Here is a 15,739-nt window from a genome sequence, read left to right on the forward strand (position 1 = left end):
GATAATTCTTACTCTAGGGTGGAAATTCTGGAGGGGCCTGAAAAAAAGAGAGGTTGTGGGCGGGGGAGAACTGTAATTAAGAGGAGAGTTAATGGAGCCTGTTTTACTGGACCAAAATCTGGAGAGTGCTGACAGCACTTTTGCTTCAATAATAGAGAAACAACTGCCTAGCACTGTGGACTAAGCAAGAATAATTAGTTAAAGGAGGAAACTACCAACTGTATACACTTCTGTCTCATAATAGCTTTCCTGGTAGCAATCAAACAATATCCTGGGCTCTTCACCCCTGCTGGTCCAATGTCACAGGGTCTCTATTTCCCCCCCCCCCAAAGGCCCTGTGTCCTATACCCCATGACCTCCCAAAATATTTGTTTATTTAAAGGTACATTTTATGCTGCTTGCCCCAGGACCAAAATTGCTAGTTATATCTTTGGGTTAGGGTCTTCTATATTCATTTGCTCATTCACTCTATGTATTCACTCACTCAACAAATACCTATCAATCAGTTACTGTGTAAGTGGATCTGGTGGGGTACACTGAAGTGTAAGATATCATGTCTGTCCTCAATGAGATTCTAGTCTAGCTGGGTAAGATAAAACATACATGTGTGTGACAACCTGAAAGGATAAGATCTAGTGTCGCATAGGGGACTGAGCACTGGATTTGGAGTCAGAAGACCAAAGATCAAAGTCTATTTCAGTGATTTACTGTCTTTGTGACCTTGGAAGTCAGTTTCTATCTCTAGACCTTATTCTCTTCCTCTGTAAAATGAGAGAGTTGAACCAGATGCCATTCAACATCCCTGACAGCCTGAGTGTTCCATGATTATTAATAGTCCAACAGAATATTTAATTGGAATACATGGAAGAAAAATGAAAGAAACAATACAAGACAATATGTGGTTAAGTGGCTCTCTGGGCTCCACTTTCCTTGTCTGTAAAATGCACTGGTTAGACCAGATGTCTAAGATCTCTTACGGCTTTAAATACTATGATATGATTTTAGGGTTTGCAGGAGGGGAACCTCAATGGGGCAGAGTGATCAGGAAGGACTTTCCAGAAGAGATGGACCTTACTATTACCTGGGCCTTGAAAGATGAGTAGGATTTAAGTAAGTGGAGAGGAGGAGGGAGGACATTGATTAGGGAGGATAATAGAGAAAGGAATGAGCCTCCTGGGGGAGGGGAGGGTCTGGGGGTGAGAGAATGCAAAGACAGACTGACACCCCCCCCTCCTCCCCAGCACACACACACACACATTAACAGATTAACTCTGAAAACACAGCAGAGCCCTGAGAAGAGAGGACAATGAGAAGGTACATTTGGAGGAAGGAGGAAAGAGGTATATTGAGAGGGAATGTCTGCCATCCACTTCTTGGATTCCTACCCAAACTTCAAAGCTGAACTAGAATTTCACATCCTCCAGAGAATCTTCCTTGATACTCTGTCGGCAATAACCTTCCCACTCTGATCCTAGCACTTTTTTATATGCAGAGTACATCATGAGAAATGCCAGACTGGACAAATTAAAAGCCAGAATTAAGGTTGCCAGGAGAAATATCAACAATTTCAGATATGCAGATGAGACAACTTTGATGGCAGAAAGTGAAGAGGAATTAAGAAGCCTGTTGATGAGGAAAGAGGAGAGTGTAAAAGCTGGCTTGAAGCTTAATGTTAAAAAAAAAAAAAACACAACTAAGATCTTGGCAACTGGTCCCATCACTTCCTGGCAAATAGAGGGAGAAGAAATGGAAGGAAGGTCAGATTTTATATTCTTGGGCTCAAAGATCACTGAAGACAGAAACTACAACCATGAAATTAAAAGACATTTGCTCCTTGGAAGGAAAGCTATAGCAAATCTGGACAGCATGCTAAAAAGCAGAGACATCACCTTGCCAACAAAGGTCCATATAGTCAAAGCTATGGATTTTCCAGTAGCAATGTATGGCTGTTAGACTTGGACTATAAGGAAAACTGAGTGCCACAAAAATCAATGCTTTTGAATTGTGGTGCTAGAGAAGACTTTTGAGAATCCTTTGGATTCTCAGATCAGTTAATACATAAAGAAATTAATTCAGACTCTTCACTGGAAGGTCAAATACCGAAGCTGAAGCTTAAATACTTAAATACATAGTGAGAAGGACTCATTGGAGAAGACCCTGATGTTGGGATTGAAGGCAAAAGGAAAAGGGGATGGCGGAGGATGAGATGGATAGACAGTGTCATGGATACAACAAAGATGAGCTTGGGCAGACTTGGGAGATAGTGTAGGACAGAAAGTTCTGGCTCGCTATAGTCCATGGGGTCATGAAGAGCGGGACACCATTGAATGACTGAACAACAACAGCAAATTAATTTGCTAGGTAATTCAATCCAATTCAACAAACATTCAGCACCTATTATGTGTCAGACACAGAAAATACAAAGTCAAAGACAATCCAGGTACTCAAGAACCTCGTATTCTACAGGACAGATCTTTCCTGTACTGATAAGTAGTTTCAAGAGGGAGGCAGTCCTAACAACAAGAGGGAGGGATTGGGAAGTGCCTCCTGTAGGGGGTGGTATCTGAACTGAGCCTGGAAGGAAGCTCAAGGATTTTAGGAAGCTAGGTGGTATCCTGGTTATGGAGTCAGGAAGACCTGAGTTCGAATTCTGTCTCAGACACTAACTGTGTGACCCTGGACAAATCACTTAATCTCTCTGGACTTCAGATTCCTTGTCTGTAAAATGGGGATAATAATGGGGAACAGCTAACAGGTCAATTTGCCTGAACCAGAGAATATGTGGATATGTGAAGGGGAGAAATAGGAAATAAGATGGGAAAGATGGGTGGGAAAGGAAAGCTAGATTGAAAAGGGCTTTCAATGTCAGACTGGGGATTATAGATATGATTCTATGACAATAGGGAGTCATTTGGCAGTTAGGTAAAGGATACATTGGAGTTAGGAGAGACTTGAAGTAGAGAGATGAATTAGGAGTTTTCTGCAATAGTCCAAGCAGGAGGTGATGAGGGTCTGGACCAGTGTAGTGATTGTGTGAGTGGATAGAAGGGAACAGATATACTAAGACTTGGTGACTGATGGAGGGGCTGGTGTGAGGGAGAGGGAAGAATTGGGCCTGATTCTGATGTTGCTAACCTGGGTGCCTAGCAGGATGGGGCTACTCTCCAAAGAAACAGGGAAAGTAGGAGGAGTAATGGGTGTAGAATATGAGGTTCTTGAGTACCTGGATTGTCTTTGACTTTGTATTTTCTGTGTCTGACACATAATAGGTGCTGAATGTTTGTTGAATTGGATTGAATTACCTAGTAAATTAATTTGCTGTTGTTGTTCAGTCATTCAATGGTGTCCTGCTCTTCATGACCCCATGGACCATAGCGAGCCAGAATTTCTGAACTTAGTCTATTTTTTTTTTTTTTTTACATTTTGAGTTTGAGATACCTATAATAAAAAAACTGAGTACTCAGTACTCCAATTGGAGATATCTAGTAGGAGGTTGTGGGGAGGAATATGAACTCAGGAAAGAGATGAGGTTTGGATATATAGATTTGGGAGTCATTTACATTGAGATAATCATTGAACACATGAGAGCTGATGAGATCACTAAGAGAGGCTTTGTAAATAGAGAAGAGAGAAAGGTTCAGGACAAAGGTTGCTGCTGTTTGTCTTTCGTTCTTGAAGAGGACCATGACAGCAGGAAGGTGATGGCATGACTTGCAAGTGAATTGGATTTAAGTGAGGGAGGGCTGTGCAGTCACCAGCCTCACTTTCTCCTCTGGAGACACCTGAGTCCAGTGGCAAGGTATAGATCAGGACGATTGGAGCCTCCCCCTTAGGACAAAGAAGACTTAGAAGGAATAGACAGACTGGCAGGAAAGGAGAACTTACTTGTTTGTCTTTGTGTCATGCCCCCTACCAGACTGTAAGTTCTATTAGTGGAGGCACAGTGAATCCTTCATCTCTTATCTCTGACTGTGTCTAGCACACAGTAGGTCCTTAATAAGTGTTTATTGAATGGGAGAAGGCAAGAGGCCAAGACAGGCCCTGGTGGGGCAATGAAATGGGGAATCTGGGTCCTGGAACTAATGGCACAGAACTCCTGAGAAAAAGGAGGAGGATCTTGAAAATGGGGAGAAAATTAAAATCTTCAACTGCTTCACAAATTTGCCTTGAATCAACCAGGCTGATGGGTCAAGAAGGGCTCGGAATTATCAGATAGGATACCTGGGCAGAGGCTGGAGCCTCTGCAGCGGGAAAGAATACAGACAGGAGTTAGGAGAATCTGAGGGGAGAAAGCAGAGTGTAGAAATTAGGGGTGAGGAGCAGGAAGAGTGCTGTTTAGTGGGGTGGCTTACAGAAAGAGCACCCTTTACTCACGATGAAGGTGATACTGTTTTTTTTTTTTAACTTTTGTATCTATCTATTTTTTATTTATTTATTTATTTATTTTTTGATACTGTTCTAAAGCCTGGCTGGCATCTTTGGTCCCAAACCTGTACTGACCTCCTGGCCTTCCGGATCAACCTCCCCCTTGGAGTTACAGTCATAGGGACACCGCCATGTGGTGGATGGCGTCACCATTACGTCATATCACAGCAAAGATCTTATTAGCCAATCAGAGGGCCCCTACTATAGATTTTTTTTTTCCTCCCCCTCCCCTCTTGGCCGTCCCAGTTCTAGGGCTGCTCCTTCTCCAAGAGTTCTTAGACCGGGAAGGGGGCGGGGGCCACACCTGAGACCCCAAGACCCTGCCCCTCTGTAGCGCTCAGACTCCTCCGCCCCACCTTCCCCTCCGTGCCGGCGATAGGCAGCGGCTTAGGCCAATCAAGGAGCTTTCCGGGCTCTGGGGCGGGGTCTGAGCGTCAGAGTTGCCCCGTCAGTGCAGGTGGAGGCCCAGGGCGCAGGCAAAGTGGCCAGCGACTCTTAAAGGGCGACAGTGCAGGAGAGTTAAGAGTCCAGCGCGGCCCGGGTCGGCCGGGCGCGGCTCCTCCCCGAGCCCCGTCCAGCTCTGCTCCGGCCAGGTGAGCCTGAGACGTCCAAGTTGGGGGGGGGGAGGGCCCGAGCTTCTGGGGTTCAGGGGTGGGTCAGCGGGGAGAGGGTGCGGGCCCCAGGGTAGGTGGGGAGTCAGGAGTTCGAAGTCAGAATGTGCAGGAGGGCAGAGGCCGGGGTTGGGAGTGCTGGAGGGGCGTCCTGGAATCCGGAGAGGGGGCGGGGGACCCAGGCTAGGGCTAAGCGGAACGAGGGAACAGCTGGAGGGGGAAGGGGCGGAGCTGCGCATCTGGCGACTGTCTCCGTCCTCCTGCAGAATGGTGCACCGGGTGGCCGCCTCTCCAAGTTACTGCCTCCGCAGGGCTGGCCGGGCCGGGCGGTCCTAAGGCGTAGAGGCGGCCCCAGTGTGAGCCTGCCCCGCTCCCCGCTGCCGCGCTCCTTGGGCTTATGTAACTGACTTTGAGTCTAGGGAATGTGGGAGCGGTGGTGGGGAGGAATGGAGCGCACGACTCACTCAACCGAGACGGACAGAGCTGGACGGGAGCGCTCTCCTGCCCGCCCTGTCTTCTCTCCCTCTCTCCGCTGCGCGTTCTGCTAGGGTCTCCACACCCGGAGTCACACTCCCTCCCCCCTCACTTCGTACTGTCGGAGTTGAACTCTGAGATCGCTTTCACCTTTTCTTGATAGGGATTGGAACCCTTCCAAGTTCAAGGTTGAGCTCCTGTGAGTGAGAAGGGACCGTTGTAGAGTGACTTTCGAGAACTCTGGGGGTGGAACAATGGGTGTTGGGAAAATGCACTGAGCCCCAGGGCTTCCCTATTTTTAAGCGAGTCGCTGTGGAGCCACCGAGAAAGCACACATCCTTTCCCTGGCCGGGGTCTAGTATCCCTGGTCCCCGGGCACCACCACCTCCTAAGGCCTAGAGGAGAGGCTAGGGGTTCCTGAGAGAAAGGAAGAGTGTTCTGAAAATGGGGAAAAAATTAAAATCTCCAGCTGCTTCACAAATTAGCCTTGAGTCAACCAGGCTGGGGGGTCAGAAAGGCTTGAGTTTATTAGGTAGGATACCTGGAATTGTTCTGATCCGAGGAATGAACCTTCTCCGCGCTGAGGTCTTTGGTATCAAACCTGTTCCTCACCTCACCTCCTTCCGCCCATTCCCTGTGGCTGACCTGAGTCAGTCTGGTAGTGCCTCGATTACTTTTCGTCAGGGGTACTGCTTGGGGGGAGGGGGGAGCGGAGAGCTGGGTGTTGGAGGATCTGTGAATTCCTTCCAGAGCCCTGGGATACTAATAGGTGGGGCTGAGGCTCTATAGAGATCAGAGATGAAACCTTTAACTACCCCGCTCCCCAGCGGCCAATCGGGTTAGTTTCTGTTTATTAAGCACCCCAGGGTACAGTACTCCAGACTAATCAGTGAAGAGAGTCTCTCTCCCAAGGAAGAAATTCCTAATCTTTAGGAAGTGGACAAATTGGAATGGGCTGTCTTGAATGAAGGTAATGAGTTCCCCATTACTGGAGGTCTTCCAAAAAAAGCTAGGTGACCATTTGTTGGGGATTTTGTAGATGGTATTATTGGTCAGCCTATTAAGTTTCCTTCCAACTCGGAAATTCTGTGAGTCTGGAACAGGATAACTAGAGGCACTGAGTTTAGGTGGGAATTGAGGTTTAACTCGACTTGAGAGGCAATCTGATAGAGGGAGAGGACGTGCATTTGGCATGAGGAGAGGAGGATGGAGCAGAGTGAAATGAGAGGTGCTAGATTCTAGGCCAAGCTCTGCCCTTGTGTGACCTTGGGTTTTCTCTCCCTGGGCCTCAGTTTACTCCCCTTTCAAATGAGGGAGTTGTACTGGATTGTCTCTTTGGCAGATTTTCGTTCTGGTAAACTATGATATTTCAGGTGTGAAAGGAAGAAGGCAGAGGCACCAGGAGTGAGTTTGCTAGCTGTGGAGAGGGAAGGAGAAGGGAAAAAGGAGATTGGCAGTCAGAGGGAAGGATTTTTTCTTTGGTGCTGTGAATCTAGGGAGCAGAATGGGTGGAAGGAGCTAGAAGCTGTTAAATATAGCTTTCCACTTTTTTGGTTTGAGGTGAATGCAAGAGGGGAAAGCTCTGGGGATTCCACCCCCCTCCTTCAAATTTGCGGTCTTTAAAGATGAGACATTACCAATTTCCCTCTGTTCACTCCCTCCCTCGGCAGCTCCTGGAGAGGCAGGGTGGGGTTCTGGTTGGTCTGCCTGGTTGTGCAGGGCAGAGACTGAGGTTCTCCTGACTGGTTCTCCAACTCTGTCTTGGGGGTCAGGTTGGCATTGATCTCCTGAACCTACTTCCCCAATTCTTCGGTCCCTGGGTCTTGTTCCCCTACCCCATATAACTACTAAGGGCAAAACTAAGCGGCCCCATCTTCCCAGTTCATCTAGTGCATCCCTCCAGCTTTGTTCACGGCTGCCCCCCCCCCTTCTTCTGTGGAATTTCCTTATTGGCTCTTTGCCAGCTTTACAGCCCCCTAGGGGTTCCGTTTAAGATGTCAAAGCTCTCTGCCCCCTTGCTCCCCGCCCCAACTCAAGGGGGGTGGAGCCTCATGGGAGGGGCTGTGGCCTCCCCCATTGCAGATTGGATTAGGGCCAGCTGACTGCCAGCCTGGGGCTGTCACAAGAACATCCATGCGCTGGTGATTCTGAGTCTGGACAGTTACTGACCATGTGAAGTCAGGAGGGCACTAATACTCTGCTAGACTGGAGAATGGTCGGAGCCTGGTGGATTCTAGGTGGCCGAGGAAGAGTCTAGTGCTCCCAGCCCTTCCTGGCTTTGGTGGGGGCCCGCCAATCTTCCCCAGGGTAGAGTATTGAATTATTTTCAAAAGAGAAACAGGGATTTACTGTGGATGTGGATGGTTTGTGTATGTGTAGGGGGTGGGAGTAGGGGTGGGGTGGGAAGTAGAGCTTCTGTACCTCTCTTGGGCAGGTGAAGCTGCTACCTTCATGTGCTTTCCTTCGCTGGGGGAGACCCCTCCGTACTGTAAGGGTGTCTCCCGAGAAGGGGCCCTCAGAGGATCAGTTCTGCGGGGGCAGGCTGCAGACCAGCTCTCCCCTTCTCCTCCAACTCCATCCTCTTCCCACCCCCCTCCCCACCCCAGCTCGGCTCCAAACGCTATGCGTGGAATCTGCTCTGAGTCAACTCTGAACTCAGAAACTCCGGGGTCGGGGTGGGGGGGTCAGCACTAGGACCCGAAACAGGAAAGGGACTTGGGGTGGGTGGGGAGGGGGGGCCCTGTGGCCTGCCAGGACACTCTTGAGCCCCCTGTGTTCTTGGTTTCCCAAGGGAAACGGGGTGGGATTCTGGGTCTAACCCCCTTCTCGGTTCCTGCAGCGGCGCTGGGGTGCGGCTCTGACGCAGTCCCCGCTGGGGGAGCCCGGGACAACCGGACAACCCGCCGGAGGAGGAAGCACACTCTATCGTGTGCCCTCGGAGCCCTGGGTCCCCCCTTCCTGCAGTCCCTAGCCGCCAGCCCCATCCCTCCCTCCAGGGTTCTGCGGCAGTCAGGGGACTGATAGGGAGTGTCTGGGGGGCCCATCTCGTCCTCTCCCCGGGAGGCCGGGGGCGGAGCCTGGAGGGGGTGGAAAGCTGGGCACCACTTGGTGCGCCTGCTGTCCGAGACCTGGGAGCTGCTCCCCTAGCGGCCTGGATTGACCCCCCTGGCTCTGCTCTCTCCAAGGGAGGGGGCGAGGGACGTGTTGGGCGCTCTGCCACTCCAGTCCCTGAGTTTGCCCGGATCCTCTCTGCCGCCTCTGTCTGGCCTGCCCAGGCTTGCTGCAATGTGTCTCAGAAGGAAGCTGGGCAAAGTTCGGGGCTGGGAGCTGTCCCCTCCCAGTCTCTATTGCAGGGTCAGGCTGGGGAATTCCTGGGTCTCGGACTGGGGTAATTGCTGGAGGAAGGGAATTAGCGTGAATGAAGGGAGGAGGAGGAAGAACAGAGGCTGGGTCAGGATCAGGACTTAGGGAAGTAGTTTGAGGTTGGAGAACAGGTCTGAGAGCAGGGAAAGGGAAGGAAATTTCTGTTAATTTGATATCCATGAAAGTCTCGACTTGCTGCAAAACATGTGAAACAGCAAATGTGTAATGGGGGGGGCGGTAAGGCACTGCGAATTAAGTGACATGGTCTCACAGCCATCTTTGTACAACTCACCTCTTCCCAAAGGGAAGGTTAAACATGAGTCAAATTTCTTCTGAAGAATTTAAGATCTTGGAACAGGAATCATTCCATTTTATGGCTGAGAAAAACAGGTGTGGAGTGGGGAAATTAATTGCTCCATGAGAGACCAGAATCTATGTTTTCAGTCCCCTAAGCCTCATGGCATTGTATGTCCTTGGTGGATTCCCACGGAAGGGACTCACCTGCCACTTCTAACCCTCTCGATTCCCGTTTGGTCACCAAAGACTTTTGGGAGATTAATAAGTTTTAGAGCTGGAAAAGCATTGGTTGGCCCCCTAGTCCAACTCTGTCACGTGGCAAGAGAAGCTGAGGCCAGAAAAGTTGGAGCTTCCCCAAGGTCTCCCAAATGGAAAATGGAAGAGCTGGCATTTGAACCCAAGTGTTCTGAATTGAAATTCCATGTTCTTTTGTCCCTTCTGCACTTCATTAGTTAGTGCCAAGAGGATGCCAAGCTGCCAAAAAGATGTGCTACCCAGTCCAGGAGTAGGGGAGGGTCCAGATCACCTCTACCTAATCCCAATCCAATTCAACCCAGTTTAACAAGCAATTATTAAGCCCTTACTGTGTACCTGGTATCCTTCTGGAGATAAAAGTGCAAAATGAAACCACTTCCTTACCTCAAGGGGTCCATCCCCCCCGGGTTCAACAATCTGTGTACAGATTAGATACTAACTGATTTTCTGGTCTAGGGAAAACAGTTTAATTTGAGGGTGGGGGTCACAAAGGACTCGTTTGTTGGGTGGCTCACCAGTGTCTTTTTCTTTTCCATGTGCTTCTGTGCCTGTCCAATGGATCTCCATCCCCCTCCCTGGGGCTCTGTGACCTGGCTGCCTCTGTTCTGGGTGAGTACTGGCCTAGCGAAATGGCTTCTAAGGGGAGTTGATCCAGCCAGAGGGCAGAGGTATTGGTGTAGACTCAGCCTTGGGAGATGACCATAAATGCTGGCTGAGCCTGAACTCGGAGGGAGGGGAGTCAAGAGACCAGGAGGAAGGGGCTGGGTTAATGGCTCTCCTGCTCTGGAGCTAGTCATGGACTCTGGAGTGGCCAAGGAACTCTTGGTTCCATCGTGCGTCTTGTCTATTTAGAGGAACATTGTAATCTCAGGAGAGGGGGTTTGGCCTCCTGAAACAACTGGCTGGGGAATCCCTTCGTTCCTGCCCGGTTCTTAATAGATTTTGTATAACTGTCTTGTATGGGAGGCAGCATTCTGTATTATACGGAGAGCTGGCCTCAAAATCAGGAAGACCTGGGTTGAAGTCCAGCCTCTGACACTTGCTGGCTGTGTGACCCTGGACAAGTCTCTGGTCCTCTCAGTGCTCTGCTGCAACTCTCTAAGATTAAAATGCAGAGGAGATATAAACTTGCACAGGTGGAGGGAAATTCTTCACCTGGGAGTTGCCTGTACCGGTCAATCAGTCAACCAGCAGTTAATTAAGGGCTTATTGTGTGCCAAGCACTAGGAAAAGATCTCTGTGCTTGAGGAGTTTACATTCCAATAGTGGGGGGAATACCATATAAAAAGAATCAGTTCAAAGGGAAGGTGGAGATGAAGGTACTCAGCTCTGGGGCATGGTGCTTAGTTCTGTGTTCCATGGAGTCCTCTCTGCCTGCTCGTCCCTCCTTCCTGAACTTGCTCATTTAATCTTAGGCTGTACAGACAGAGGAACCTCCTGATATAGGGAAGTGGTATGGTACAATGGAAAGATCAAGAGCCCTGCAGTCAGAGGTCCTGGGTTCAAATCCTGCCTTTGATGCTTATCTGCTACCTGTGTGACTTTGGGTGAGTCACTACTTCCCTGGGACTCAGTTTCCTCGCTTGTAAAATGAGAATGATATTAGCACCTGCCTCCCTGGGTTGTTGGAAGAATCAAATGAGACAATATTTGTAAAAAGTGCTTAGCACAATGCCTGGCACATAGTAGATTTTATATAAATGCTTATTCCCTTCCCTTTCTCTTGAATGTAAACTCCTTGAGACCAGGGACCATTTTTTCACTTTTGCCCACAGTGTAGGACATATTGCAGGTGCTTGCATTGATTGACTGATAGAGGCACTATAATGTCTGAAGGGTCAGGAGGAAAAGATATTAGACCTTTTTTCACTGAGCCCCAGAAGGGAGAACTAAGGCCAGGAAGGGACGTTTTAAGGAGGCAGAAGACCTTCCTAACAATTAAAATAATTTAAAAATGGAATGAGTTGCTTCAGAAGGTAGTGAGGTCTCTGTTGTCAGAGTGTTCAAGCAGATGCTGGCTGGTCACATGTCATATGCTCTGAAGGGACTCATTCTTCAGGTGGGGTGGGGGCTCTTCCATTCCTAGGGTTCCATGATTCTTTGGGCACATCCCGAGATGGCCTCTCTGGACTCAGGGAGGAAATGTGAGAAAGAATTTCCTCAAGGGAATATTGGGATGGATCTGGGACTGGTCTCTGGAAGCAAGAGTGAGTCTTGCAATACATCGCCAAAGGTAGAAGGACCATCCTGGAGAAACCTGAGCATTTATTTATCTCTCGATTATAAAACGGCATATGCGAAGGGACTTTAGCAATCAGCCAGGTGGAAGAGAGGGAGTATGGGAACAGATGACCTTCCTCCATTATTTACATAGGCTGCCCCCTGCCCTGAGCTGGAGCACTGTCCCTCTTTGTCTCTGGCTCTGGAAATCCTTGGCTCCCTTGCAGGTTCAGCTCCTCACTACCTCCTCCCAATGACCTTTCCTGATTCCTCTGCTCCTAGTGCCCTCTCACTCCTTCCCCTCCTCCTGCCCCCCAAATTACTTTGAATTTATTTTGTAGTTACTGATCTCTCTACCTCTTTTTTCCCTTTTGTGAAAAAGTAAACTTCTTTGCCTTTTATCTACTGTGACTGGGACACAATAGGCATTGAATAATGGAAGGTTGAATTGGTTTACTTATTACTTGTCTGACCTAGGGCAAGATATTGTCTTCTTTTTTGGATTTCAGTTTCCTCATCTCAGAAACAAACTAGATGATCTCTAAGGTTCCTTCTTGACCTAAATCCTACAACTAGTCCAAATCTTTTTGTTTTGCAGATGAGGGAAACTAAGGGCCAATGGGAGAAAGTGACTTGGCCAGTGTTACACCAAGTTAGTACTGGAGTCCATACTGGAATCTAGGGGTGCTGATTTCAATCAATCAATCAACATTTATTAAGCACCTACTATGTATGTGGGGGGGGGCAGGGCGCAGCTAGGTAGCAAAGTAGATAGAACATTGGACCCGGAGTCAGAAAGACCAGAAAGATCAGAGTTCAAATCTGACCCCAGACACTTACTAGCTCTGTGACTCTGGGCAAGTCTTTTAACCCCTGTCTGAAACTGGAGAAGGAAATGACAAACCACCCCAATATCTTTGCCAAGAAAACCCTATGGATGGTTGGTCCACAGGGTACTGAGGAGTTAAACACAATTGAATAACAAAATGTGCCAGGCACAGCCTACACTCTTCCCTTAGGTCAGCTAGGTAGCACAGTGAATAGTGTGTTCTGAGTCCTGAATACCATGTTCAAATCTTGCCTCAGAAATGTGGACGCTGGGGCTAGGCCAAGACTCCGTGGGTTTCTTTCCATTTGAGAGGTAATTAGAGCAGGTGTCTGGTCACTTTTTCAGGTTGAGGGGGTTCTGCCAAGAGCAGCCTGGTCTAACAGGTTTGTTTGGGGGAGAGGGTGCCAGGAGGTAGGGTGGGGAGGCCTCTGGGAGTCTAGGGATATTCGTTGAATTTCTGCACTACAATCATTAAAAAGCTGCCTTTTCAAGTTGTAGAGGGGACTCTGGTTTTGTTGTGTTTGTGGGTCCTTCCTTTTCTTTGAAATTTGTGGGGAGACTTTGTCCTGGTAAACTGACACTTCCCAATAGCCCCCTTCCCTTCCAAATTCCCTTACTAACAGAAAAAGGCTCTAAGTTGTGTGTGTGGTTTTTTTGCCCTTTGCTTTCAGTAAATCTTCCCCTGCCCCCTTTTCTATATGAAAGCAAATAAGTTCTAATTTACCATGCATATGCTTGGAAGAGATGAATTTTTCATAAAGAAAACTTTATTGGGTATAGTGTCATAAATTTTTCCATGTTCAACCTCTCAGTTTTTTTCCACTAACAGTTCTCCTTGGGCAATGTTTCAAGATGCTGATATGGTCATTTACCACATATTCTCCATACCCCCTTGATAAGTTTCTTGCATTCCCCAAGGGGATGGGCACTCCAGGTTGGGAGTCCAGATCTACAACATCACAATTCAATCCAACATATATTTATTAAGTGCACAGCACTGAGGTTACAAAACAGAAAGCAGTCTTTGTCCTCAATGAGTTTGTATTTACTGGGAGATATTACATGTGGGGGACATTATATTACATGTGACATAAGTCAATAAAAAGTAATTTCAAGATGAGTGTTAGTAACGGGGGAGAATCAGAAAATGCTTTTTGTAGGAGGTAACATCTGAGCTGGGTCTTAAGTGGTCATGTAGCCTCTGCTTGAGGGTTTCTAGTAAGGAGGTGCTTACTCCCATTCAAGGCAGCTCCAGGTGCCTTTGCTTGGGGGTTTGGTTGTATGATTGGCCCAGTTTACAAGGTACAAACTCCTGTGACCCTGTTATGGATACAAGACAGTACAAGGTAGGGGGTCTGTGAAGGGCCATTCTAAACACTGTGGCATCCCCAAACAGCCTCAACTGCTACTCCATTCAGTTTGCCTTTATACTCTGAGGTGACCTCTTTCTGCCACCACCAGGAATCCATGGTCTCTGAGTTGCCTCTCTAGTGACTTTGGGATGGGTCACAAAGATTGCTCCTAAATCTTCAATGGCTCTTTGTTGTCCATTGGAGAAAAGATCAAACTATTTAGGCTGGTATTCAAGTACAATCTGGACTCTCTCTATCCTCTGTATCTCTATCTCAAACTATTCTCTAACAATACAAAAAGCTAACATTTACATAGTGGTTTCTTTTCTTTTCTTTTTTGGGGGGGGGGTTAAGTGACTTGCCCAGGGTCACACAGCTAGTAAGTCTCAAATGTCTGAGGTAGGATTTGAACTCAGGTCCTTCTGACTCCAAGGCCAGAACTCTATCCACTGTGCCACCTAGCTGCCTCTGTTTACATAGTGTTTTGGGGGCAGCAATGTGGCGCAGTGATTAGAGTGCTGGGCCTGTGGTCATGAAGTTGTTCAGTGGTTTCAGTTGTGTCTGACTCTTGATGACCCCGTTTGGGGTTATCTTTGCAAAGATACTAGAGTGGCTTGCCATTTCCTTCTCCAGCTCATTTGACAGATGAGGAAACTGAGGCAAACAGGGGTAAGTGACTTGCCTAGGGTCACACAGCTAGTCAGCATCTGAGGCTGGATTTGAACTCAGTCCTACCTGATTCCAACTCCAGCAATCTATTCATTATACTTCTTAGCTGCTTCTCTCTGAACTCTGTGCTTCCCTTTACATATTCTGTTACACCCCCTTTCCTTGCCATTCCCCTTCTCATATCTGGAGGAGTCATTCTGTTCTGGGTACAACAGTTTTTGAATCACATTGATAAGGTGGAAGACATCTGGAGGAGGACAGTCAGGGTGGGGAAGTACCTGAAGCTCATGTCCTGTGAGTACAATTTAAAGAGTTGCCTTCAAGTATGTGAAGGGCTGTCAGACAGAAGAAACATTAAGCAGGTACTACTAGGGGCAACTAGGTGGCCCAGTGAATAGAGAGCTGGATTTGGAGTCACGAAGATCTGAATTCGAATTCTACATCAAACACTAGATATTGTATAATGCTGACAAGTCATTTAAGTGCTGTTTGACTCAGTTTCCTCATCTGTAAAAACAGAGATAATAATATCATCTAGCCCCCAGGGTTGTTGTGAAGATGGAATGAGATAGTATTTGTAAGTGATGATGATGATGATGATGATGCACCAGAGGACAGAATGAGGAGCAGTGGATGGCAATTGCAAAAAGAGATTTAAACTTGATGTCAGAAAAATAATTTCTTAATGATTAGAGCTTTCTTAAAGTGGAATGAATGGGTGATAGGATCCCAGGTTGAAAGTAGGAGGTGGCTTCGGAGGCCAACATCCTCATTTGGAAAATGAGGAGATTGAGGCTCTGACACATAGTAAGCAGCAGAGGTGGAATTTGAATGCAGGTCTTCTGACTCCACCTCCCCACCCCCACAGTATCTCCTCAGATTCTAGGTTCTCTCTCTCTAGAAGTCTTTCTGGAAAGGGTGTGGTGTAGAGGGAATTAATTCTTGATCAGTTATGGATGGGTAGGACTAGGAAGCCTCTGTAGTCCCTTTCAACCCTGGGGATTCTTCTGTGAATCTGTAATTTCCTGCCTTCTATGGTCAGTAATGACCTTCTTCCACCTTCTTCAGATCTCACAAAAACACTTTGTTTCCCCTCTCCCACCTTGTGCATTTATTGTGTATTGTTTCAGTCAGTCAAGATGATTTATTAAGCACCTACTATGTGCTAGGTGATGTGCTAAACTCTGGGAATGCAAAGAAAGACAAAAAAAAAAGTCTCAAGGAACTCGTGGTCTAATGGGGTA

At 47.7% G+C, this 15,739-nt stretch overlaps 2 protein-coding genes across 2 annotated transcripts in view; one reads left to right on the forward strand and one right to left on the reverse strand.

Annotated features, from left to right (window-relative positions):
• Window positions 1-4,700: 4,700 nt before the first annotated feature.
• On the reverse strand, window positions 4,701-6,141 carry LOC114044962 (vegetative cell wall protein gp1-like). The gene is made up of 4 exons (XM_027864746.1): window positions 6,128-6,141; window positions 5,337-5,580; window positions 4,933-5,296; window positions 4,701-4,852 (listed from the first exon to the last, which is right to left on the reverse strand). The coding sequence occupies exons 1-4, from the start codon at window positions 6,139-6,141 to the stop codon at window positions 4,701-4,703; spliced, it is 774 nt and encodes a 257-aa protein (XP_027720547.1).
• EPB41 (erythrocyte membrane protein band 4.1) overlaps window positions 4,958-15,739 on the forward strand; it is a 207,054-nt gene continuing 196,272 nt past the window's right edge. Inside the window, exon 1 of the mRNA XM_027864668.1 lies at window positions 4,958-5,018. The gene's annotated coding sequence lies outside the window, so the exon portion shown is untranslated. The remainder of the gene's footprint in view (window positions 5,019-15,739) is intronic.

This window comes from Vombatus ursinus, unplaced genomic scaffold (assembly GCF_900497805.2).
Source record: "Vombatus ursinus unplaced genomic scaffold, bare-nosed wombat genome assembly UNPS02014775.1, whole genome shotgun sequence".
Lineage (NCBI taxonomy): Eukaryota > Metazoa > Chordata > Mammalia > Diprotodontia > Vombatidae > Vombatus > Vombatus ursinus.

What these genes read in the sequence shown, in the direction of transcription:
- LOC114044962 (XM_027864746.1), bottom strand. An exon ending in CGGCCAGCCCTGCGGAGGCA is followed by an intron (nt 5,297 to 5,336) that starts GTAACTTGGAGA and finishes ACCATTCTGCAG; the next exon opens with GAGGACGGAGACAGTCGCCA. An exon ending in ACTCTTAACTCTCCTGCACT is followed by an intron (nt 4,853 to 4,932) that starts GTCGCCCTTTAA and finishes TCTGACGCTCAG; the next exon opens with ACCCCGCCCCAGAGCCCGGA.